The 27,501-nt window shown below is 41.1% G+C and overlaps 1 protein-coding gene across 5 annotated transcripts; it reads right to left on the bottom strand.

The window, feature by feature from the left end:
* Positions 1-505: 505 nt before the first annotated feature.
* Positions 506-26,221, bottom strand: LOC148402354 (paired box protein Pax-7-like). 5 transcript variants are annotated; one of them, XM_088365898.1, is made up of 9 exons: positions 25,891-26,221; positions 24,699-24,934; positions 23,764-23,908; positions 23,377-23,520; positions 14,273-14,472; positions 13,949-14,114; positions 13,609-13,805; positions 4,343-4,610; positions 506-1,949 (listed from the first exon to the last, which is right to left on the bottom strand). In XM_088365898.1, exons 1-9 carry the CDS (start codon positions 25,973-25,975, stop codon positions 1,834-1,836), a joined length of 1,557 nt encoding a protein of 518 aa, XP_088222024.1. In that variant the 5' UTR covers positions 25,976-26,221; the 3' UTR covers positions 506-1,833. The 5 variants fall into 5 exon arrangements, with proteins under 5 accessions (XP_088222024.1, XP_088222060.1, XP_088222040.1 ...); XM_088365934.1 differs by having other exon boundaries at positions 13,633-13,805; XM_088365914.1 differs by having other exon boundaries at positions 23,779-23,908.
* Positions 26,222-27,501: the final 1,280 nt, after the last annotated feature.

Here is a 27,501-nt window from a genome sequence, read left to right as displayed (position 1 = left end):
CAAGTCGGTTATTGTTTTGTAAAGTGCCTATGTCAGTAAATGTGTGCCTTGAAGTGTTCATATTTAGGATAATGTAAATACTACTGAGTTTCAGCACTCATGACCAAGATCTCGCAACAGACGGTACCAGAGGTGCCAAGTAATGAGGTAAAAATACTTTACCTTAATTAAGTAGAACATTTGTGGAACTGCACTTTACTGGAGTATTTATTTTCTTGCCTACTTTTGAGTTTCAACTAAGCATGTCCGCAATTGTACTAACTGTACAAAATGGCTAACAGCTCTTATTATCAGTGTCAGTTTCAGATAACTGAAATCCTAAAGCTACCACAGCCTCAAAGGGTCATTTCTCTCATTCCAAAAATGAAACATCACAAAGGGCGCCTGTAGACAAATTTGTCAACATTCATCCATTTCCTGTACCTCTCATTCTAGTCAGGGTCACGGGTGGGATGAAGCCTAGCCCGAGCCCACTTGGGCCAAACAAAGCAATCACATATTTAATCAAATTCTGCTTTTATTAAATAAATCAAAGGCGAGCATAGTTACAGAAGGCAACTGATGTCTGATCCACACAAATGTGTCATTGTCAACAGTGAAGAAACAACTTGAGGATGAATTACAAAAACAGGACTCACTTGCGACAATCCACTGTGGTTTTCACCACCATAATAATAATAATGATAATAATACCTGCCTTTTTGTGTTATTTAGTGAGAATATAATAACGTCATAAATGGAAAATCTGTGGTGTCGTACTGACAGTTATTATACATTGAATCTCACGTAAAAACACATTAAAAAATTATTTGGACCTGACATTTCTTAATAAGATAATATATTACAAAGATATACATTTTTTTTACAGTAAAATGACTGCGTATTTAGCTACCTAAAGGTGATTATTACAATGAAAAGTAAAACAAAATATGTCCTTGTAAATCAAAGTCCCTAAATATTTTTAATACTCTTATCATAGCAATTAGTTTGCAGTTATTTGATAATTCCATTTTCAGATTGAAGGACACCAATTAACCATCCCATTGATTGTAACTGAGTGAATTATTTTGTTCACCCAAAGTCTTCCAATTGTTTTTGTCCACTCCACATCCATTTTCTTCCATTTTATGTGGCCCGCAAAGACAAATTGTCCATCAAATTCATGTGTCATTACTAGAATTGCAAATTGTCTTCACTTTTAATATCTTTTTTTTTTATATTTGACCAGTTTTTACTCCTCTGATTTGAAAACGAGTTGTCAGTTCATTTTGTTTTCCAAGATTCCCTCGTTAAGTGCACCTGTGTGAAAAGCTAGGCTCCTGCAGAACATGAAAATGAACTGATATTTTCACTCAGGTGTGTTTAACGAGGGTAACTTGGAAAACATATTGGAACGCGGCCCCCGAGGACTGGAGTTCGACACCCCTGGAAGCTAGTTAGGGTTTCAAACAACTCGTCTGAGTTATTTGTCAGTTTGTTTTGTAGCTTTGACTGTATATAATATGAGGTGCTCATTCATTTATTTGGGTTGACAGTCATAATGGGCCTCCGAAAGAAGCTATGACTACAATGCGGCCCGCGAAAAAAATGATTTTGACACCCCTAACTTAAAACATGTTGAAAATACACAGAATTGGAATGCTTGGATGGAATGTTCCCATTGGAAATGACATAAGCTGGAACCTGCAGTTATGAACCAAAATATCATCATATCAAACCAAATGATTACATGTTTAGCATACACTTGGTCTCTTTGACAAAACAGAACTGCGAGTATTGAGGTGATTGTTCTGCAGGTGATCCGTTGTGTTGATGAGGTCACACTAGAGAGGACTAGTACGCCTGACCGGTTTCCACCTGCAGTAGTCCCAAAACACCCGAGTGGTCGGACAGCTTCACCCTGCGCTGGCTGGACAGGCCCACGTTCTTGGCCAGACAATTCATTGCAGCTGGAGAGGACAAGAGAAAGCGTTATCTCCTACGCATCTCCATGCTGTTGTTCACACGAATTGAGAGTTGATGTAACATTGCTTTACATACAATTCATTTGAGGATTGAGGAGTTTGCTCTTGATGAATTAGCCGCTAACTCAACTAGCATATCCTCTTCAGGAAAAACTATGTTACCCTGTTTGTGTAAAAAATGGACTGACAAAAAAATAAAACAAACAGTAAAATAGTATTTAGCACTTTTAATTATGAAGAATTGACTCTGCATTTTTAATACAGTATATGTTTTCAGGTGCATGAGAATATCCAATATATAGTCCCCAAAATGAAAAAAAAGCTCATAAAAAGTGTGCCATTAATGGTTGAGCTGGACAAATCAAATTATTAACTGGTTGATCGCTACCTTTTCTTTAAAATGTAAAAATGGCCAAGTAAAAGCAACCCAAATTTTTCAAAAACATTGGTGCCTAATTTGACCTCCAATTGTGGACTGATACACATATCACAGTCCAATTTAAGTCACACATTTCTACAGCAATATGTATGTTGTTTGTTCAACTCAAAATTTGATCCATGTAATCGCAACAGAAATGTTTTTGTTTTTTTTCTGTGAGAGACCAACAAAGTGAGTGAAGCAGACCGACAAACTAATTAGCTTGGTTGTGTTGTAATGTGAACTTGGTCGCTTATTGTGTGACGTGGCTGCAAACATTTATACGAGCAACATCCACATTTTGTTTTGTTTATTCAAAGTCGGCGATAAGAAGACAGCAAGTCAGACAGACAGACAGACAGACAGACAAAAGGCCCATAATAATAACCAAAGGTTTCCGAAAGCTGGCACTAATGCTCAGCACATTTCTCGCATAGATCTCCTCCCATGTCAAGTTGCTGATGGCTTCTCTTTTTTTGAAATGACGAAAAGGAGATGCATGTTGACAGCAATGTGACATGACGTGGTGTGTTTGTGTGCGGATAAGGAGCGCGTGTCCGTTAGGATGCTTCTGCGCGTGGAGTACACAAAAAAAGCAGAATGTCACACAAAGAGGAAGAAGAGCATCTATGGGCGGGCAAGTCTGTCATCCAGGAGCACTTTGGGAACCTCGAAGGTTTAGTGAGGCCTTCCGTGTGAAGCTTTCCTTTCCCCCATCAGACAGATTTACACCTTAAACCCCCGCTGAGCAGTCACACTGAGACTCGTCTGTGTCCAAGGTGGAGCCTATGTATGTTCTTTAATCCGTCAGGTGCTTTTTGAATTAGAGCAAGAGTGAAATGCCTGAAGTAAAGTTAGATTTGAAGGAAGAGTAAAGTGGGGGTCGATGGAAGGCCTCAGCCAAAATCTATGCAGCCCCCGAGAGGATCGTGTTGAGCTTAACTCCAAGAGGCACCACTTTAAAGGCGCGCCTGGTGAATCCAGCAAAAAATGTAAAGCAAAATCAAGTGATTAATGAATTAACGGATGGTGGGAAATTAAAGAGAATGGAATTAATGTAAATTGTGATATTAAAAACATTAGAAGCAAAGAAAAACGATTCATGCGCAAAACGGCGTGGTGTGTATGCACGTTCCCAACATTGTAAAGGTACCATGAATGCACCATGTTGCTTGAGCACCAAGCATGTGACGTTGTGAGTATGACATCCCATACAGATCAATACATTGAAACCGACTGAAAATGTATCCACCCAAATAGGGTAATGCATTTTTGCGGTCCAGTTTCTTATTCCTCCACTAGATGACAGTGTGAGCTGTTCCTGCGGCCTTGTGTTCTGTCTGTTCTGTCAAGCCAATGACAGTTGTGATGGCAGTTTGACCTATAAAAACTTGCGCAATACAGATACATTTGTTTTCATAGCTATGACGTTTCAAGGAAAATAAAACATTTCACCTGTTGCTGAACCTAATGCTTACACAAGTATTACAAATATTTTACTATATCACATTTACTATTATTATTATTATTATTGTTATTATTATTAATATTGTTATTATTATTATTACCCGATGTGGTGGAGAAAAAAAGACAAGGGCAGGTTTGGAATCCAATCATCTACATCTGATTAAAAATTTCGGCTAAAATATGTTGAGTAGCGCAATTTGCAGATTTGTTTATCACAAGCACGGACCACGTCAGAAGGACGAGTGGACAATGACAAAATAAATAAAGACGTATACAGCACTACATAGGAGAAAAAGAGGAGTGAGGGGGAAAGAAGCTTAAGCAACAAGACTTTCTAGTAGCTTGCGCTACTCTGCATTTGACCAACAATCACCACATCCATGATAGAGGGATTAGGTATAATGCTCTTTGAGGTTCTGTCAGCAAACACTCGCTTTACCGGGAGCAGTAAGCGACAAGTGTCACGCTAATCCAGGACACCAGCAAGACTTACTCTGGCCATACTGGGTGTACTGGTAGCCCACTGCAGCCACAGCCGGATCCACGCTGTAGTTGGTGGTGCTGTACGTGGGGGGACAGTACGACTGCGAGGACGGAAGGCCGTCCGCCGTCTTAATGGAGGCCTCAGCCGAACGTTGGCTGCCGGGACCTGGCACAGCGTTAGGTGGAGGGGCTTCCAACATGCTGTGGAGCGGCGACACCGAGAAATCGTGTTGGGATTGGGAGGAAACGCCACTCGGGTTACTCAGAATGCTCATCACCTGCAAACAAACAGAAGCAGGGATGTGATCAGTGCATCAAAAGGGCTCATCTGACACTGGTGTGCCGTGAGAGATGTTCAGCTGTGCCGTGGGAAATTGTCCAACATTAAATACCGAGCGCATTGTAAACAGGATCGCCAAACCACAGGTCAGTTAGTGCAAGGCCTGGTCAGCCACTAGGGTCCATAAAACCATATATATTCCATGCAATGTGAGCGAGGGTTCCATAGTGTAGTGGTTAGTGCTCTGGATTCTCACCACAGCGACCTGGGTTCAGATCCCAGTAAGACTTAAAATATTTTATCATTGAAACATTTGCAACACAGTTGCTCGTGTGCTACCCCATATAACCATTATAACTATTTGCTTGTGAGCTGCTCTATATTCCCTAGAACGTAAGCGAGGTTTCCATAGTGTAGTGGTTAGTCCTCTGTACTCTCACCCCGGCAACCTGTGTTCAAGTCCCAGTGAGATCAAAGTTATTTTATCATAGAAAAATTTGCAAAACAGTTGCTTGTGTGCTGCCCCATGTAACCATTATAACTACTTGCTGGTGAGCTGCTCCATAAAAGCATATATATATATTCCATGCAAATTTAGCGAGGGTTCCATACTGTAGTGGTTAGTATTCTGGACTCTCACCCCAGTGACTGGGGTTCGAATCCCATTGAGACCTCAAATATTTTATCGTAGGGAAAAAGCTTAAGTGAAAGTGAAAAGTGCTACACCCGCCCTCACCCCCACCTCCTGATTGGCTGTTTGATCTGTGACGTCACTTGGACACTCCATTAGGTACACTGCCATTTTCAAGTGTACCTAATAAAAGGCCACTTTATTTGGGAAATACCATGGTCCAAGGTCACAGGCGTCAAGCTCTAGTCCTCAGGGCCGCATTCCAACATGTTTTCCAAGATTCCCTCGTTAAGTGCACCTGCGTGAAAAGTTTTAGCTCCTTTCACGTTCTGCAGGAGCTAAAACTTTTCACGCAGGTGCACTTAACGAGGTAATCACAAGGACACTCCATTAGGTACACCGCCATTTTCAAGTGTACCTAATAACAGGCCACTTTGCTAGGGAAATATCATGGTCAAAGGTCACAGGTGTCAAGCTTTAGTCGTCGGGGCCGCGTTCCAACATGTTTTCCAAGAGTCCCTCGTTAAGTACACCTGCGTGAAAAGTTTTTGGTCATTTTCACGTTCTGCAGGAGCTAAAACTTTTCACGCAGGTGCACTTAACGAGGGAATCACATGGACTCTCCATTAGGTACACACTTTATTAGGGAAATATCATAGTCAAAGGTCACAGGTGTCAAGCTCTAGTCCTCAGGGCCGCATTCCAACATGTTTTCCAAGATTCCTTCGTTAATGCGGCCCCAAAGACTAGAGCTTGACACCTGTGACCTTTGACCATGATATTTCCCTAATAAAGTGGCCTGTTATTGGTACACTTGAAAATGGCGGTGTACCTAATGGAGTGTCCAAGTGACGTCACAGCTCAAACAGTCAATTAGGAGGTGGGGGTGAGGGCGGGTGTGGCACTTTTCACTTTCACTTAGCTTTTTCCCTATGATAAAATGTTTTAGGTCCCATTGGGATTTGAACCCGGGTCGCTGGAGTGAGAGTCCAGCGCACTAACCAGTACACTATGGAACCCTCGCTTAAAGTGCATGGAATATATATGGTTTTATGAAGCAGCTCACAAGCAAATATTGCCAATGGTTATATGGGGCAGAACACGAGCAACTGTGTTGGAAATATATCTATGAGAAAATAATTTAGGTCTCACTGGGATTTGAACCCGGGTCGCTGGGGTGAGAGTCCAGAGCACTAACCACTACACTATGGAACCCTTCCTCACATTCAATGGAATATATATGGTTTTATGGACCCTAGCTCTAACTCTAAGCCTAAATCTAACCGTAACCCTAGCTCTAACCCTAACCCTAGCTCTAACCTTAACACTAATCCTAGCTCTAACCCGAACCCTAACCCTAGCTCTAAACCTAACCCTAGCTCTAACCCTAACCCTAACCCGAGCTCTAACCCTAACCCTGGCTCTAACCCTAATACTAAACCTAGCTCTAACCCTAACCCTACCCCTAGCTCTAACCCTAACCCTAGCTCTAATCCTAACCATAGCTCTAACTCTAACCCTAGCCCTAACCCTAGCTCTAACTCTAACCCTAACCCTAGCTCTAACCCTAACCGTAGCTCTAACCCTAACCCTAACCCTAGCTCTAACCCTAACCCTAGCTCTGACTCTAACCCTAGCTCTAACCCTAACCCTAACCTTAGCTCTAACCCAAACCCTAGGTCTAACCCTAACCCTAACCCTATTTCTAACCCTAACCCTCGCTCTAACCCTAACACTAAACCTAGCTCTAACCCTAACCTTAGCTCTAACCCTAACCGTAGCTCTAACCCTAACCCTAGCCCTAACCCTAGCTCTAACTCTAACCCTAACCCTAGCTCTGACTCTAACCCTAGCTCTAACCCTAACCCTAACCTTAGCTCTAACCCAAACCCTAGGTCTAACCCTAACCCTAACCCTATTTCTAACCCTAACCCTCGCTCTAACCCTAACACTAAACCTAGCTCTAACCCTAACCTTAGCTCTAACCCTAACCCTAGCCCTAAACCTAACACTAACCCTAGCTCTAACCCTAACCCTAGTTCTAACCCTAACCCTAGCTCTAACCCTAACCCTGACCCTAAGGCTAACCCTAGCTCTACCCCTAACCCTAGCTCTAACCCTAACCCTAGCTCTAACCCTAACCCTAACCCTAGCTCTAACCCTAATCCTAACCCTAACCTTAGCTCTGACCCTAACCCTAGGTCTAACCCTAACCCTCGCTCTAACCCTAACACTAACCCTAGCTCTAACCCTAACCCTAGCTGTAACCCTAACCCTAGCTGTAACCCTAACCCTAGCTCTAAACCTAACCCTAACCCTAGCTCTAACCCTAGCTCTAATCCTAACCCTAAACCTAGCTCTAACTCTAACCCTAACTCTAACCCTAACCCTAGCTCTAACCCTAACCCTAACCTTAGCTCTAACCCAAACCCTAGGTCTAACCCTAACCCTAACCTTATTTCCAACCCTAACCCTCGCTCTAACCCTAACACTAACCCTAGCTCTAACCCTAACCTTAGCTCTAACCCTAACCCTAGCTCTAAACCTAACACTAACCCTAGCTCTAACCCTAACTCTAACCCTAACCCTAACCCTAACCCTAGCTCTACCCCTAACCCTAGGGCTAACCCTAGCTCTACCCCTAACCCTAGCTCTACCCCTAACCCTAGCTCTAACCCTAACCCTAACCTTAGCTCTGACCCTAACCCTAGGTCTAACCCTCGCTCTAACCCTAACACTAACCCTAGCTCTAACCCTAACCCTATTTCTAACCCTAACCCTAGCTCTAACCCTAACCCTAACTCTAGGTCTACCGCTAAGCCTAGCTCTAGCCTAACCCCAGCCCTAAGCTTTAGGGAGGTGTATGGTTATATGGGGCAGCACACGAGCAACTGTGTTGCAAATGTCCTATGATAAAATATTTTTGGTCCCAATGGGATTTGAACTTGGGTCGCCGGGGTGAGAGTCCAGCGCACTAACCACTACACTATGGAAGCCACACTTAAGTTACCTGGAATATATATGGTTTTATGGATCAGCTCACAAGCAAATACTTATAATGGTTATATGGGGCAGCAGACGAGCAACTGTGTTGCAAATGTCCTATGATAAAACATTTGAGGTCCCAATGGGACTTGAACCCGGGTCATTGGGGTTAGAGTCCAGAGCACTAACCACTACACTATGGAACCCTTGCTTACATTGCATGGAATAAATATGATTTTATGGATCAGCTCACAAGCAAATAGTTACAACGGTTAAATGGGGTAGCACACGAGGAACTGTGTTGCAAATATTCTATGATAAAACATTCGAGGTCCCAATGGGAGTTGAATCCGGGTCATTGGGGTTAGAGTCCAGAGCACTAACCACTACACTATAGAACCCTTGCTTACATTGCGTAGAATAAATATGATTTTATGGATCAGCTCACAAGCAAATAGTTGCAACGGTTAAATGGGGTAGCACACGAGGAACTGTGTTGCAAATATTTCTTTGATAAAATACTTTAGGTGACATTGGGATTTGAACCCGAGTCGCTGGGGTGAGAGTCCAGAGCACTGCCCACTACACTATGGAAGCCTGGCTCACACTGCATGGAATACATATGGTTTTATGGATCAGCTCACAAGCAAATAGTTAAAATGGTTATATGGGGCAGATTCCTTTGAACGAATCTTTTGAATGAACTGATTCTAAAGATTCTGTTCACTTAAAAGAACTGGAATGCACATCACTAGTTGCTGTGTGCTTTTACTAACAGTGACACTGACGTAAAATACACAGTCAAGTTGAGACACCTCGACTGTGATCGCCACTCAGCCGCTGTCCGAACAGCAGAGCGTCTTTAAATGTGACTTTGTTCCTAATGTCGCAATATTTTATAGAGCTAGTCAAAAACAGTAAACAAAGCCATATTGATTCTTTTGGATTTTGATCACAATCACTTTCAATAGTTTATTCCTTACACTGTCTAAAACCTTTTTTCAAAAACTGTCACTTTCATTTACAAAACAAATACAATTTAAAGAATATTTAGTATTTATTTTTATTCAATTATTCGACTCTCCATACATATATAGGAATATAACTTTACATCTTTTGTTGTAATATAACTGATTCTAATATAGAAGCTGGTGTAACACTTAACAGATTTTTGTTGGTGGTGTGCCTCGAGATTTTTTCTAATGAAAAGGTGTGCCGGGAATGAAAAAAGGTTGGGAAACACTGCGTTAATGCACGGGAAGGCAATTAACTCATTGACTCGTTCACGAACGGGAAAGTCAGGAGTCGTTCCCTTACTGATCCATTCTCACGATGAACTGGAAATGCAAATCACTCACTCACTGACTCGTTCACTCACCGATCTGTTCAGTTGGTGAACGGGAAATGCAATTCATAACTCTTTCGTGAACGGGAAGTTACGTCATTTTCTTCTTCATTTTGATTTACGGCGAGGTGGCACCATCTTCAATGCGCATTACCGGCACCTACTGGTTGAAGTCATACGAACTGAAAAAAGAACGAATCACTTTAGGAAATGATTCGTTCACTCTCGTTCACTGAAAAGAAAATCCTTCTTTTGAACGAATCGTTCACTCACGAGCCAACACTAACAGCAACACGCACATAAACTGAGTATGTGCCGATGCCACAACATGAAATCTCAAGATTCTCCGATTTGCCACGCATGCACAATTAGCAAGTGGCTGATCAGGCCTTGTGCTAACTGACCTGTGGTTTGGCGATCCTGTTTACAATGCGCTCGGTATTTAATGTTGGACAATTTCCCACCGCACAGCTGAATATCTCTCATGGCACACCAGTGCCGCGGCACACTGGTTGGGAAACACTGGGCTAGAGTATTTAGTGAATCTAACATGCATGTTGCTTGTGAAAATTTGTCTGGAACTTAAATGTTGATCCGTGATCACTTCCCTCAAATTTAATTCCTCAGTGTTTCTTCTATGTTTGGAGCCGCAGGTCTGATTATTTTATTTGGTGGCGGTTAAGCTTCTATCCACAGTGAAGCAGAGTGCGTTTTTCAGCCGACATCTCCCAACCTCCCTGTATGATGGTCTAAATATATACGCTCATCCTTTTTGATTGGTTGACATTGGAGTCTGCCACTTGACAGTATGCCCAGTCAAAGGGCTTAATGCCACAAATTTTAATAGCAGCTGAGACTAATATTGACATTCAGCTTGCCAACACACAATGTAAAATTGTGTACGAATGGAAATTGTCTTTTGGTTGATTTGGTTTTGTTTGTATACCCTCAGACCAAAACGTGAAATGCATCCGAAATGGACATTAAACACAGACTGAATAATTTGACCGTGAACTATCTTTTGATTTTATTACAGCATTTCTTCTTTTTGGTTAGAATTATGTACAATAAGCATGAAAATTATTTAGCAATATGCACGTCACCTTTGCAACAATGCTCTGTTGTTCCTATAATAAAAGTCATTTTGTTGTTTGTGTGTTATGCTCGTGACAATAATGCAATACAGAAAACCTTAATAAGGTGTTGCTTATTATTTGTTCAAGAAAAATACAGGCAAACATCTGCCGACCTTTTGGGGCACTTTTCGACCTTGAACGAACCTTGACGATAACGCAGCGTTTGCTGCATCCGAAAATATTCGCAGTTGTTCACCGGTCTATGGGATAGGAGCTTAGATTGCATTGAGTTAGGCTTTTTATTCTATTTGATCACAACAGTAGATCGATTGAGTCAATCAATTCACGAGTGAGTGAATTTTGGGCTGTTTCTGGCTCCTATAGTATTTAACATAATTTCTTATTGGAATTTATAATTCTGATGGTCTAAATAAAAATTGTGTTCTCTTTCTGCTGAATTTTACATATTTTTTTAATTGGTAAAATATTTAAACCATGCTTTCTTTTATTACATTACCTATTAAATCACAGGAGGCTTGGGCATTTTACATGCACTATATAAGAGAGAGAACGTGAGGGCGGTGTGTGGGGGGGGTGTAATATGTGTGAAGAGGCACCCCCCGCACCCCACCAGCCCACCTTATCTCAGGCCGACAGTTGTCTGGAAACACGAGCAGAGGCCTGAGCTAGTGAGGCAGGCAGGCCTGGGGATATGGATCAAAGACACACAGCCACAGAACCAAAGCAGCTCTGATCCCCCAACACTGAAACCAACTCTATTCTAGCCTTACTCGCCCTTCTCTCTCTCTCTCGCACTCTCTCCCGCTCTCTCTCGCTTTCCCATTCCAGTGCAGTTCAGGCTACTAAATCTTTTTTCTCATAGCAAACTGGAAAGAAAAAGCACGCTTCTTTTTTTGTGTGTGTATGCATTGACGTTTTGGGGTCACTGTGTAGAAAGTGATCATGTCACCTTCAGTGACCTGATTTGAAAACTGTATATCCAATTCATGTGAGCTCTATTTTTTTTTTTTTTTTTTTATAAAAGGAAAGCAATCATAATATTGACGGCTTAAAGAAATGTTTACTCACTGAGGATCGCTTCGTTTTTCTTTCCACAGTGCTTTGAATTGGCAGCAGTCTCCACATAAAAGCAAACATTCACCCCCCCCCCCCCCCTCCGCCCACCCCCCCCCCCTGTGAAAATGTGAAGAGGAGGCTCAAATGTGGAGTGTGACGTATATTTTAAATATAAGATGACTGCTTCAAATTGTGTTTACTGCATGTCAGGTGTTGTGCATAGCTCCTGTGCTATTCAGAAAAGGAATAAATGCTGTGCCACTATCTCACATAAATGCTTAAGAATGCCATGAAAGGAGGAAGAACAATGTAAACTTAACTGTAGTCAGGGAATGGAAATGAATGAGTCTTATTGATTTCTCCCACATGAGACTTGTATGTTCAAACTCATTCACAAGCAGTAAGCTTCCATGTATGCCCATGATGTGAGCAGCGTAATGCAGCCTTTGAAATTTCTTACGATGCCCAGCGAACAGTAGAAAATACTGACAACACTCAAAGACTTTTTTTTTTTAATTATTGAGTAAAGCGGAGCGCTACTACATTTTAAGCTAAGCGTTCTAAATAATTTCTACAAAGCCTCGCATAGATGTTTGTTAATGCTTTTGCTAGCTGAGCCAATGTAATTAATTTTTCTAACCAAGACCTCATCTCCCAAATTAGAAATGCAGTTGCCTGATGAAATACTTTGTGTAGTAAACCTTGACTAAAGAAAAAGAACACAAAATACATGAATGTATTCCAAAAAATATGAACTTAAAAACACTCTTTGCTGGAAGTGGTGTTGTTGCTTGATGATCAACAACTAAGCCAATTCAGATAAATATGAATTTGAATCTCGACCCTAGGTTTTAAAATTCCTATAATGGTCAAATCCCTTGACATCAGTTCTAATCATCCTTCCCTGGTGCATTGTCAAGCAGAAATAATAGTATTTTATTTTCTAAGGAGCCTAATAGCCAAGTGTAATGCAAGCAGTCAAAGCTATTCGCAAGTAAACCAATAACCATAACAATATGTAGCCCTCCGTACGGTAATCCCTGGTGTAAACCAAGGCAGCGTTCTTTAGGGATAGAGATTTTACTAAATGAAGGGAGCCATGTCTCTTGATATACATGCGCTGTTCTTTTTGTAGTATTAAGCCCCTACAAAACGATTAAACACGTGCTGTAGAGACACCTCTGTTATCCCCAACTCCCCGCAACAACAGCAAATCCCTTTCTTGTCAGAAATCCTCACCTCGCCTGTCTTGTCAATGAAAATTGGACGGATGGGAGTAGGGCAGCTTTGGGGGAAACAAGATAAAAATTGAAAATCAAATAAATGGATGGTTAAGCTAATTGCTGGAACTGGTGGTGGTCAGGTTTCTCATTTGCACTGTGGGATTAGCATTATAGTTGCAACAGTGTTTGCGAGGCTCAAAATATTATATATATATTTTTTTTACTTTGAGGAGCAGTTTTGCGCATCAATGACTTTATTTGGGAAGTAACTTTTTAGTGTTGTGGAATTTGTAACAGCATACATGAGCCGGACCTACAAATCTCATTCCACATGGATTTGGTCAGTTTTTCCCCCAATTCCAGCCCAAGGAGGAAATAAATGGATTGACATGCAAGTCAACTTGATATTTGAGTAACTCTTCTGTAACAGGAAACCTGAATTAGTGCATCCCATTTAAGGTTTTTGATCGGATATCACTTCAGTGATCAGTTACATCTGCAGCAAGCATTTGCACGCAGACCCGAACATATGTTGTCAAGCCCTACATCAATGAAACCGTATTGAGCGAAAAAATAAAAATAAAAAACTCACCACAGTCCTAACAAGTACAGTAAATGTAAAAAAAAAAAAAAACTAAAAAAACTTGTGTAAGATTTACCTGCGGAGAAAGCCCAGTGCTCACCGGGTTAACGTGGCTGCTGGGTGCAGATGTCATGAAGGTGTCGGTGTAGCCGGAAAAGCTGTGGCGATTGGAAGCTAGACCATAGGTGGAAGCGCTGTCGTTGCCTGATAGACCGCTCTGGTGAATAGTGGAGGGAGGTAGCGGTTGGGGGCGGTGAACTGTACCTCCGCCATCTAAAGAGATAAATCAAAACATTTGACAAAATATGTTCCAGGAACCTAAGAACTCTCAAACCGTCCCACTAATTCCTTTCTTGGATCATTGTCAGCATTCACTCCAATTGTACATTCATAGAAGATCAAATGTGGTGCTCTACCTTGGGACAAAATATTGCTTGGGTAGCCGGAGTCTGCCAGTTGGTATGTAGGAAGTGTTGGCATCCCTGTCGGGGGAAATCCACCAGGCAACAGATGGTTGAAAGCCGCTAGCTGATTGGCTCCTGCTTGCTTTCGCCACCTGGCCCTGCGATTGCTGAACCAAACCTGTGGCAGAATATGCAAGAAGCAAACAGGGTCATTTTCTCGTGGAACGATTTAGAGTCTACAGTAAGATGCAGTCATTAATTAGCATGTACAGTATCACGTAGATGGAGAGCTTGCTTGGACAAGGACTCTCAAACATGTTGACGTCTGTGTATTACCTGCACTCGCGCCTCAGTGAGTTTAGTCATCTGGGCCAGCTCTTCTCTGGTGTAAATATCGGGGTAGTGGGTTCTCTCAAAAGCCTTCTCCAGTTCTTCTAGCTGCTCGGCTGTAAACGTAGTGCGACTCCTGCGTTGCTTCCTTTTGAGGGGGAGATCGGGCTCCGACTCCACATCTGACACTTCATCCATTCGACAGCCTGTTCGAACAATTGACACTTGGGGTTACTTTGTGCTGTCATGTCTTCATTTATGATGTTGCTAAATGATAATATAATAATATTGTTCTCATTGAGAGACCTATTGGAGTCTCAGATACATTCCTTTAAATCCCAGCAATACCAACTTTCAACTGGTGTTCCTCAAGGCTCTATCCTCAGCCCTTTTTTGATTATCTGAGTTTTACCGAAAGGTTAGAGAATGAAATGTAGCGCGTGAATAAACATTTCAGGGGCATTGTAATTGAATTGTGAAATTAAGGTATCTAAATTAACATCTTCATTCTCCACGGAGTAGTGCTTTCATACTGCCTGATGAAAAATAATTTCAGTAATCATAATCACAGTCGATATAACAATTATAACAAATAAACGACACTATTGTTCTCTTGCTATCCGCCATGACACACATAAAAGTGTCTAGGCAGCAGTCCTGACAACATCGAGACCATCCTTTATGTATCATATGCTACTCCATTGTCACTTGGAGTAGAAAAGCTTTGGATCCTTAGCATAAAGTTTGACAGCCTAGTGGATGGGGGTAGTAGAAGGGGATGGAGGTCCTCTTTTCAAATTATAATAGGAAGCAGAGATTATAGCAAGAATGACGCTCAGAGCCGCTAAAGGTCCAACCAGTGATTGGTCTTAATAGGAAGTTTCACACACATGTTGCAAATATGCTGCAGAAGAACAACGGTACGAACAACCGCGCTGATTTGTCGCAGCGAGAATATGATTAGTATAGCGCTCATTTTATTCAAATCCCTGCCATTGTGTGCAGAGACAAAAACTTGCCATAGAAAAAAATGAGCACATCTAATTCATTTGGGGCTGCAAATTCAAGACAAAGATATTTCTTCATTGTTTTTTTTTTTTGTTTTTTTAAAAAGGCCCACTCTTATTACCTAATGATGATAACATTAATTCAATTTTGCTGTGAGAGTTAACATCACCAAATTAATTTGGAGTTATGTAATTGAGTAGCAGAATGAATCGAGCGCTCTGTTCCTCTGTGGCAAGTTGGCAGCAGCTTTTTGGTTAATCTTTGCTTGTATGGGAAGGATGAAAAATGCTGTCTTGCAATTGAAAAAAGTTCAATATTTAACAAAAGAATAATGTAATAATGTTGTGTTTGTTCTTTACGCTTGACCAATGATGTTGCTTTTAGGCATCATAAGAAAATATTTTTATGATTGATTAATGCTTCTCATTTAAAAATGGACATTATGACCTTGATAAGAGCAGACAAGGAATATTAGATAAATTGGTGGTCAAAATGTTGTGGCTGAAAATTTTGTTACATTACAGCAACAGTTTAAAACAACCACAGCTGCATACAAACACGAACACAGCAATTCTGGAAAAGCCCAAATTGCAAGCAAAAGATCACATGCACCTGCTTTTACGAAATTGGGAAACGTCAGCGTCATTTTAACCCTCAAGTGTTTTGTTTGAAGATCCAGGACAAGAGTGGTTCAGAGTCCAGTGAATAGATGTGGATATAATAAAGTGGAGCCAAGCTGTCACGGTCCTGGAGACTCTTTGGACGTCTCTCGGGGTCACTTGCCCTAGCTCTGCTTAAAAAGAAAGCCGTGAGTGTCCCCCAAGCTTTCGGTTTAAATAGCAGACACACCACAGGGGGTCGTCATCCACAAAGACCACAAGCAAGCAAGGACCTCGACAAAGTCTTGACTACTGACTCAATGGTGCCCGGGGGCATCTTTAAGAAGAATGGGGTCAGGTGATGACAATGAATTACATGAAATTAAAAGTGAACATTTATTTTATATGATTTCAATTGAGATCAGTCATTTAACTGCTTTTTGTGTGTTTTATGCCTGTCTTGGTGGAACGAGGAGGTTTTCTGTTACACGCCCAAGGCGTCCCTCACAAGAGGCCATGAGCCTCATAGGTGTTTAATTTAAAGATAATGAGGGGGGCCGCTTTGATTGGCCAGTAAGCCGTCCGGCTGTGTTCACACCCACAACGGCGTAACGCACGTTTCTAACTGCGCCAATTTACAATATTGCCCAAAGAAAGAAAACGTTACGCTACGCTTGTCTTAGACATAAGGGACATTTAAGAGCCTTTTATGAACCTAACATATTCTGTATGTTTTGGGAATGTGACCTGGAAAAAAACATAAATCTCAAGAAGAACATGCATGCTGCCCACAGGGGGTGTGGTTCCTTGCTCTTTAAAAATAATGAAACCCTGATGAGGTCATTATTACATCTTCTTTTTTGTATATTTACTTTTTTAACTCATGTCCTTTGATTTTTCCAACTGTGCAATACTGATATTTGACTTACAAATTTTCCAAGCTTTCAAATGAGGCCCAAGTGTTCTAATTTATTCAGACAAAGCAAACCTCTACTTGGCACCAAAAGTCTCTTCATCAACAAAACCTGCGCCACGACGCTCTCATTGTTTCACTTCACCATTGTTCCTGTCTTTGTGTCACCGCGCCTCGATTTAGACCCAACACATGAAGCAAAAGTGTACCGTAAGCAGCACTATGCAGATTTACAGTGATGAGTTAATACGTGCCAACAGATTTAGGAACTTTGCGCTGAATTATGTTGGGGTAGAAAAATATTTTGGAAAATCACAACTTTTGTGGTCTCACTCACACAACAACACGTCTAGTTTACTTCAAAGATGTGTGTTAAGGCAAACTACGTGCACTAAAGGATATAGTGTATGATATATTTAAGTGGCATTGAACTAAATCCGGCCCACACAAAGATGCTGGCTTGTTGTGGGCATTATGTCTTAGCAAACTGCTAGTAAATGCAAAGTCTTGATCTCCTTTCCTCCTTGGACTCTTGCATGCTCACGTCTTTATTTAGTAGATAAAAAAAAAATAGCCGTAAACAAAAAAAAAAATGCAGACTATTAATAAACAGCTATATGTATTAGAGCTGTGCGCAAATATGATAAGAGGCCATCCCAAGATATGCTTGACACAGCCCGCGGCTTTAAAAAAAAGCAATAGCGGAATGTGTTTAAGAGAAATAAAATTATTTCATTGTGAGAGATCAAGAATTCACTGATATGTGCCTGCTGGCGAAAACGCTTTGGGGTGCACTCAATGATACATAGAGAAATTTGGAAGGCGGCTTCATCAATATCATTCTCCACTAAAATTGAATGGAAATACTATCATTAAAAAAATAGTACTCTATAGTATGGTATGAAAACATAAAAATGTCAAATAAAATGGCAAATAAATGTCACATTTTTGCCTCAATTCAATAAACATTATGCTGCTCCTCTGCACCTTGGCCACTTAGTACAAGCAGCACAATACAGACATAGAGACACACTAACAACAGTTTCTCAACTGACTCATTAAGCTACAGTAATTTTAATTCTAATCATTGTTCGCAAAGGTCATTGTCGCGGGCTTATTCCAGCAGTCATCGGGCAGTAAGCGGGGGACACCCTGAACAGGTTGTCAGCCAATGGCACTCGCAGTCACACCTATGGGCCTCCGACCCTCCCTGTGCGTGTTCTCCCTGTGCCCGCGTGGGTTTTCTGCGGGCACTTCGGTTTCCTCCCGCATCCCAAAAAACATGCTTGGTAGGCCGATTGAGCACTCCAAATTGCCCCTAGGTGTGAGTGTGAGTGCTTGTCCATCTCTATGTGCCCTGCGATTGGCTGGCAACAGGTTCAGGGTGTCCCCTGCCTACTGCCCGATGATCGCTGGGATCGGCTCCAGCACGCCCGCGACCCCCGTGGGGACAAAGAGGTTCGGAAAATGGATGGATGGATTATTATTATTATTAATATTATTATTATGATTATTATTATTTCTCAGGGGAGTCATTGTCAGACTGATTTGGATTACTCATCTGGTGAATTTAACTCAGATTGTGGTTTCTACTTTTCTTCGAACTGTGTCAAGCCACAAGCTGCTCGCGGTGGCACCGCGAGCCCGAGATGTGTGTACTTGCAGGCAAACAATGCAAAGTGTAGTGAGTGGACACAGCGAGCCCTCCCACTGCAGATGTACATTAATTCCAAGTGGGAGCATTAGAAATGCTGATCAGCTTGGCAGCACACGGTCTAAGCTTTCCTTTCAGCGTTTTGCTGTTGTCTACTTCAATCGTGTCAATGTGAGGGAGTCTTTTCAGAGGTATTCATGCATCTGCCTTCGGGCCACAATGCTTGCCATTTTATAAACTGTCAGCCTGCGTGCCTCAAGTATTTGCTTCGCATTGTTTCCTTTTCTTGAATCAACCCCCCCTCCCTTTCCCGACGGCTGAAGCACACAAAATAGAACTCGCAAAATGTTGGGATGGTCACAATATATGTCCTCTCGGTTGATGGTTCAACTCTCGCTTCCCTTCCCACACTTGTCAAAGAGGTGTCCTTCATATGAACAATCACATATACAGTAGGCCCATTTAGATTTGTAAGTGCTATTGCTTCAGTTTTAAGGTTTGCGACTCACATTGTTTCGATGGAGCACTGATGAGTCGTAAATTAAATTCATTCATTAATTCTACATCTCCCAAAAAGTTGATAAATGTGACTGGCGTAAAAAAAAAAAAAAAAAATGAAAAATTTGTTTGCTCTTTTGAAATTCTTGTCTTCATTCCAAGAAAAATAGATGGCGGATCATTAACACAGTGACTATAAAACCATTTATCCGCACCTTTACCCTTTTCTTTGACAATTGAAGATAAAGCTGACTTTGACTTTTGACTTTGGCCCATGCATCAGCTCTTCTCCAAATTTGGGGAGTTAAAGAGATTCAAAAGCAAAGTAGAGAAATAAAAAATACTTTACTAAAATTAGTGATCACCATGCAAGTACATTATTTGAAAAATTTAGATTTTTATGTTTTTAATTTTGAACGCTAGCTATGGGGAAACAGCATAGTTTTAAACCTGGCTTTAAAAGCAATATCAATGTATTGGTATGTTTGTCATCTTTATTCATTCATTATTCTTCATTTTTATATTAACTGGTATGTGCAAATCGGAGGGTGTCTTATACACAAGTACAGAGAGAAAAAACAGCTTTTAAATGATGATTTTGGGGGAAGAGCATTTTATGGTACGAGTCCTATTTCTTGTTTGAGTACATCAACTTGACTGCTGTGGAAAAAAGGGCATGAAAACAACAAAGCTCGTAGTGGTGATCTTTTACATTGTGAACTAAAGAAACGGCGTGGCAACCTTTAAAAAAAAAAATAGCGGACATTGATGAAAAGACCGAAATGAAATGTTCACCACGAAGTCTATTTTACATCTACTATCCTGCAGCTACTGCAAAAGAGTAGACGAGAAGGAGCAGAAACATCCTTGAATGTTGTCCAGCGGGCTCACTAAAGGTAATTTCCGCGGATGAAAGAATTCTTCCCTGCTGCATTTGAAGCTGATATTCAAGTCAAGTCACCTCTTTGAAGTCTTCACTATTAAAACACCTTTAAATAACCGAGGATAGTATTTAACTTGCAGCAACGAGGAACTATTTCAAGAGTTGTAAAACAATGTCCTGTAGGAGCGCAGCAAATATGTGAAGACGGGCATTTAACGAGAGCTCTGCACTGGGGGAGTTCAATGAAGGCCTCGTGGAGGGCTCAATTAATGACCCAGCGAAGTGTTAACTTTTCATCCACTTTGTCTTGCGATATTGTTGAGTGTTTTCTCTCATTGCCATTGTGCCGCGGGCTGTTAATGGGATCCCCCGGGCTGGTGACACCCCTCAAGTCCACTTTGCCTGTTTGCTCTTTGTTCAACGCTCCCCTTTTGTTGGCCGATCAGCCTCCCATGGGGTCGGCGGACAAGATTCATGGCATTTGTCGGCCAAATGAAAGGAGGATTACGGGATGGCTTGTGAACGGCCCATTGCAGGAGTGGATTCTCCGATACGCCCCCTCAACCCCCAAGCGCAGCGGCTCCCGTTTCTAAATATTTGTTTTCTAAAAGACATCCCAGATAAGTCCACATCAAGACAATAGTGAAAGGGTGTCAACAAGTGGTTCAGCCAAATGCTGATCAGCGTTGATTTGTACCCAATTCAGTAATTGCCTACAGTCGTTTTGTACACAGAGGAAAAAAATATTTTTTTTAAAAAAATGCAACGCATTTTCTTTACATGCTAAATGGCGGTATCACAAAGTAACCCGATGTGATATTTTCAACAATATCGATGGGTTCACAATACAGCCATATTTGAGGGGAAAAAAACATCAGTATATGTCTAAAAAATATGTCCATATTTTCTATTGATGATGTTGATGATTATGAGATATTGTGAGATAATGATACCAATAGCAATATTTTGTCCTGATAAAAAATTGCTCAGAGTCCAGTTGTTTGTTGTTATTTTTGAAATAGGCCAGGCACTGAAAAGACTACCAAGGTTACATCTGCCAATAAAAGTTTGTACATATCATCACATGTATTATCTGGATGGATTTTGATTTTATTTGAATGCAGTTTTATTATTCTCTGACCTATTAGGAACTACACTGTTGAATGAAACTGGAAGTATTGCTGAGTGTTTAGCAAGGCCAACAAATCAAGCTAAGACCAATTCCTTTTTGCGCATGTAACAAATAATGAGAAATTGTAAAAGAGCATTTTGAATTAAATTTGATCAAAAAAGACGTGGTATAATTAATGTGATTAATGTGAGACGACTTGGTGAGAAATCCAAACACTATACTTTAAAATTGTAAAAGCCAAAAAAAACGTCTGTGTGCGTGTGTGTGTGCGCATGTGTGTTTATTTAAATGTCCCTGATTCTTTGGTGTGAGACAGCAAGGGGGGAAAGAGGAGGTTAATCCTAGTTCAATACACTGACGCACAGCCCAGGATGGAGCCTGTGACGATTGTGTTATCTCCAGCCAACATTTGGGTTCCCCCACAATTCCACTCCAAAAGAATCGCTGCGAGAGGGTGCATGAGGAGTGGAGGAAGCGCAGATGCCCGGGGAAACGTGCTATCAATAGCTGCAATACAACGGGCCTTAGACTGTCACTGTAGACGGCCGCCGCATTTGGTGATCTCAAGTAGCTGTGCTCTCAAATCCAACACTCACTGACATAACACTCACAACACGAGGTACGCCTGCGAAAATCTAATGGCATCCAAGACCAACATTCCCAATTTACACACTTTTGAACCAACGAATGCTTTTTATCATATTATGGACTTATGGTTACCAATTACTGACAACCGTTTATGTGAAGACACAGATCATGTTAATGATTTATCACTATAATTAGGAAATACACAAATTTGCAAAAAAAATTTCTGTTTACATTTTAAAATCGTTACTTATGTAACATTCTCAGAAAATCACAATGTCCCATTATTGGCCAGCTATTTTTAGAACACGCCTGCGGGGCATTCAATAGGTCCTTGAGGGCACCACATTGGTGACCTCCCCCTTGATTCGCTGTGTTGCTCGGTGTGGTGGGGCTACCATACCTATTTTTAGAATGTGGGAGAAAGCATGGGGGGAACATGCAAACACCAGCTCAGAGCCAAGATTCTAACCTACAGCTTTCAACAGCGGAACCAACTTCCGTTGATGACAACATCATGCACCCCTCACAAGAGTTCAGTTAAAAAAAACTCACTCAGATGCGTACACCTGAATTTCCCAGGGAGGCCCAACAAAATGTGAAAAGAGAAAGACAAAACACAGAAAGCTACTTGAAAGAAGCAGTGACTCCCAAAATGCACGTGTTTTGTTGTTTGTCCGTTACTCAGCGCCACTCTGTGACAGTTACATTTTTTTTTTTAATACATTAGCAGTAGTTCAATTACTTTTATCCTTGCATGACAGTTTGGAATGTTAAAAATGTCACTTTCTCTTGGGAGATTCAAATTATACCTATTATTTTCTATTTTTAAATGTCTACAATCTAAAGCAAAAAAAGCCATAATTTGGGATTGGTTTGGGTTTTTGGGGGGCGAGTTGATTTTATTTATCACAGAATCATAATTTTCTATATGTAATCAACATCCGTGCCATTAAACCCCCCCCCCCCACCCCCCGCACACACACAAGAGCAAACCCGAGAAATAAATGGAATTAATATTTGAAAATGCAATCCAAAGCACACGGAAGGCAACCTTTAAACCTCATGAATTTTTCGCCGCAGGCTCGGCACCATGAAGTGAGCTGCCCAAAAAGATGAAAGTGAAAAGAAATAAAAGCTCAATTTAATCTGCTTTGGGGCCCTGCAAGGGAGCGCATGTGCCTGGAAGTGTAAGAGTGAGGGCTGATAGGGGATAAATATATTTCTTACTATGCCTCTGAGCTATTACATCCCTCTCCAACACAGACGCCTATTCAACAGACAACAGTTTCATTAGCAGCCGTAGTCCTATAAATCTTGCGATGATTAGGAGATGACAGAGACACACACCGGGCTCATCTTTTCAAACGAGGAGGGCTGAAGATTATTCAGGAGCAGTGCAGCTCATTTCATTTATTTTACTGAGCCCTAAAAACTGCTCAACATATGTGGGATCTATGTTGAATAAAATCAAATACAAAGGTTAAATGGTGTACTCTGTCCTTGTTTGCTTTTGTGTGTGTGTAAGAAAACACCCTCTAAAAAGACAGATATGAGCTATATTTCTCTCGTTTCGTTGGTTAAAATGTAGTTTTTTATAAATGACTATTATAAAGTAACATCACATATTGTTCCAAGCCACGTCCAGAAAGACACCATGTCTAATTGATATAGACTGGCACATTGCTCCTCTTCCCAGTAAGCATGGAAGCTGCTCCCCGTGGGCCTGACATTGCATCAATAACACATGAGAAATAATGAGGGGGTCCTCTGGGGGGGAGCCGAGCTACAAAACGACCCGCTCAGGCCCAATTTGTTGGGAAATCCCCGTGGCCTACCTTTGTCTCTTAAGATGCCATCGATGCTGTGCTTGGCTTTCTTGTCCTCCTCTTCGTCTTTTTTAAAGCACTCCTCGTCTTCGTCGTCGTCCTCGTCGTCCTTCTTGCCGAAACGAGCTCTCAGTATTCGACTGATGGAACTCACTATCAATAAAAATACATCATCATTATTTGACTATTGTGACGTTACATCATTACCAAGTTATATTATCGTTATATTATCATTACCATAATCATACTTATTGTGTGTGTGTGTGTGTGTGTGTGTGTGTGTGTGTGTGTGTGTGTGTGTGTGTGTGCGTGCGTGCAATAGTGGAAATGTGCAAATTCTGTGGTCATACAACACTGAATGGCAGCAAACGAAAGAAAGAAGTGGAAGCATCTTACCAGCGAGTGTCTCACCTGAAGGGACACTGCTCCTGTCGCACACGCCGTCCTTGAGCAGTTTATCTCGAATCTCCCAGCTGAATATTCCCGGGCTGTCGCTCTTGTATTGCTCGATTCTCTTCTCTACGTCAGGCGTCGCGACCTGCTGCATTGGGCCCCGGATGACACAGCCACGTCACTTGCACTGACTTTCAGTTTGGAGGGTATTTATTTATTTATTTAGGGTATTTATTTATTTAGGGTATTTATTTATTTATTTATTTGTTTATCTATTTCTTCATTCATTCATGCACCCTATTTATAAATACATACATACACGCAGCCACATGCATGTTGCACATCTCTGATTGTGTGAATGCTGAAGATATTAAAAGAAAATCTATTCCAATTTACAAAATTTCCCATTTTCCACACTACCCTCACACAAAATTTAAGTGAGAGATTCGACAAAAAAGTTCCCCACCAATTTATCTCCATTCGGAATGTTTTCAGAATTATTTTTCACCATCTTTTTTAAATTCCACATTTCCCCCATATTTATCACCAACGCCTAACCATTCCAATTAAAAAAAAAAAAAAAAATCACCTCATTCTGGACATACAGACATAATTTTCACGTTCTAAATAATACAATTTTCCGTTCTAGCCACACAATTTAAGTTAAGAGACGTTCAACAAAAGGGTTCGCCATGCTGTTCAGCTTCATTCAGAACTATTTGCCCAAATTCCACATTTTCTGCAATAAAATTCACAAATGTAATCGATATTTGGCATATGTATCACAAATTCCCGTTCTCATTTCTCGACTGCAATAAAAAGATTCCAACTTCAACTCAATTCAATGAATCCAGTCAGCTTTTGAACATGTCGCTTGTACAGAAACTGCATTATTTTCTTTGTTTTAATTGTGCAATGTTTCTCATTGAAATGCTCACCCTGGGTTTGCTGCCTCCGATCGCCCCAGGCCGAATGGAGCCGGTCTCCTGGTAGCGGCACAGGATCTTGGACACGCAGCCGTGGGATACCCGCAGCTGGCGAGAGATGACGCACGGTCGGATGCCGTGGTGGGCCATCTCGACTATCTTGTGGCGGATGTGGTTGGGCAGGGGTCGGCCGTTGATGAAGACGCCCCCTAACTGATTCACCCGGCCCTGGCCTAAAGGTGTAGACACTGCGTGGCCCAGCGACACGGTGGGAGGAAATCATTCGTTTTTATTCAAATGATACAATGGCAGGTTTACAGTTATTTTGGATCATTTCACGTTTTTTATTGTTTGGCCTACTTCAATATGGGTATAGGCCTAAATCCCACATTATGTAACGATTTTTTTTAAACCTCGGGTCATTATTTAAAAATTAAAAATTTCTTACGCTTTCATTTTCCTTTCGTTGCAGCCTTTTAAGATCAATTTAGAAAAACGTATTTTTAATTCTCATCAACAGATTCTAAAATAGGCGCCATAAAAAATGTGGAAACATATATTGGCGATGTAGGTATACAACGTTGATAGAAAATGAATCCTCTGCGTTTATTTTATTGCGAATTTCGAATGCATGAATATATTGCGGAAAAATATGATCCATATTTTTCTTGAGCTCATCTGTGAGACGCGTAACATGCAGCACAATTTATTTCATTCTTAAAATAAAACGTGTAATAAATGTCATATCGATGTTTTTTTAAAATCGTTCTCCCAATTGTGAGCTGGTATCTAAGGTGTTTAAGATTATGTGTTATACTCATGATTTGTTAATTATTGAGAGCATAGTTAAAGGGTTTATGAATGCAAACCAGTCAGAGGAACCAAAAGACGCGCAAGAGGCGCCTTTTTTAAATCTATATAAACATTTTCATATTTTTATATTACCTATAATTGTCGTGAGATTGTAATGGCCAATTTGCGTGCTGCATACACGCAGTGCTCTTCTGCACCACAACAAAACAATGTTCATCTAACATATATTAATGTGCATTACTTGAGTTAAGGCGAAAAATCACGTTGAGTGTGTTTTATAATCATAAAAAAAATAAAACAAAGTTACACTTGACAAGGCTCTCTTTTTTTGGTACGAATTCATCTCCCCTTATACATATGAATATAGACCGTTATTAAAAAAAAGAAATACCTTCCAGCGGGAAGCCGGTCCTTGGGTAGTTCTGCGCAGAGGCCGGGCGCATCATCCGCGGCACGGTTCCGGGTAACGCCGTCATTGTCTGTCACTTGTTTAATATGCAAGGAAAACGCACTAGAAACGAATGTGAGAAACAACTTGGATGCCCCCCAAACAAAAGGTGGCAGCCACTTTGAGAGGTCCAGCGTGTTGAAGAAAGCAGGATGCATGCGGCGGCATTAATTTCAAGGGCGAGGAAAGTTGCCTTGTGGGAGCGGCGTGGGCCCACGTGGACTGCGTCATGTGTCAGACACCGTGTCAAGAAAAGCACGACTTTGGCACTCAGGCGGAAATGTGCAAAGGGGGTAGGTCGGGACCAATGATAGGTTCCTCAGAGCCTCTTGTATTTAAACAGAAGCTCCAACAAGTTGACGCAGCCAATGGGATGGAAGCGGTCTCTCTCACACTCACAATGCAGGGGGTCCTCAGCTTACGACTTTGTTTGTAAATCGGAACGCGTCGCCGCTGTCTATCGCAGCAGTTTCAATGTTTCCATACAGGCATTTATTATTTATATTATATATACACACAGTAAGTCTTACTTCTTCCCACTCCTTTTCAAACAAGTAAATTTAGCCCATTTTGTGCAGTAGATTCCGTTTGTACCTAGTATTTATAGTCATCATTTAAATGACTTTCACCTTGTTTTTGCTTTTTATTTTATTTGTCTTCATTTGATTGATGATGTATAGTTGACATGTTTGAAACAAATAATTTTCAATTCAATACATCCACACACATATCTATATATACACACACAGACATAAAAGCGCCTGAAACATTGAGCGCCTGTCATATTCATCTTTGACAGCAAACCAAAATGTTTTTTCCAAAAATGGGCCTCATTGTGTCAATACTTAGCAGCAAGAGTGTACCGTATGTAGAAAAATGGCTTCTCTTACAAACATACAGCAGACATTGCTCAGTCACAAAAATGAAAAGAATGATGCATCCCTCTGTCAATACGTTATAAACTTTGCATGCTGGTTAAAATAGAAAATATTATTTAAGATGCACATGTGAATAACTCAGCTGCCAGGTTAATGTGTTTTTCCACTAGTAATAAACAAGATAAAAATGGCAGCAGTCAACAGTCAACCATGTCCTGAAGTGCTACACATTGTCATCCACATCATGTGATAGGCTTGTTCTCATAATCAGTTAGATCAGGGTTGCCTTGACGAATGTCAAAAGGAAAATAGTCTGTTTGAACCACATGAAAGCAGGAGGCCCCTTTATACCGTGACAATTTTGATTGGTAACACTTAGTGACCAAGGCATGAAAAAGTGGGTCTCAATCTTAAAACTGTCCTTCATTAGACCTGAGACAACACATCACAATAACCACAACCGCACCTTCCTGTCTGGGTTTGGAGATCTTCACCTTTGCTATTGAAAATGCTTTTGAAAAAGTGAACCACATCAGTGGGAATGGAACATCGTTCTCAATAGCTCAGTTAATTTGCGGTATCCCCCAAGGCTCAATTCTTGGTGTATTGCTATTTTCAAATTATTCAAAACTGTCATCAAAACCCGAGTGTCCCAGGCTGTTATCTTTTAATCTAT

The sequence above is a fragment of the Syngnathus floridae genome, chromosome 2 (assembly GCF_059516105.1).
Source record: "Syngnathus floridae isolate MCC-2025c chromosome 2, RoL_Sflo_1.0, whole genome shotgun sequence".
Taxonomy (NCBI): domain Eukaryota; kingdom Metazoa; phylum Chordata; class Actinopteri; order Syngnathiformes; family Syngnathidae; genus Syngnathus; species Syngnathus floridae.
This window is presented reverse-complemented; position numbering and strand designations above follow the sequence as displayed.

Bases quoted from the DNA above. Each gene is read 5' to 3' on its own strand.
- LOC148402354 (XM_088365898.1), bottom strand. From the start codon at position 25,975: ATGACGGCGTTACCCGGAACCGTGCCGCGGATGATGCGCCCGGCCTCT. The intron at 14,473-23,376 runs GTAGGCCACGGG...TTGTTCGAACAG, and splicing joins TGGCATCTTAAGAGACAAAG to GCTGTCGAATGGATGAAGTG. The intron at 4,611-13,608 runs GTAAATCTTACA...GTTTGTTTGCAG, and splicing joins GCACTGGGCTTTCTCCGCAG to GTGATGAGCATTCTGAGTAA.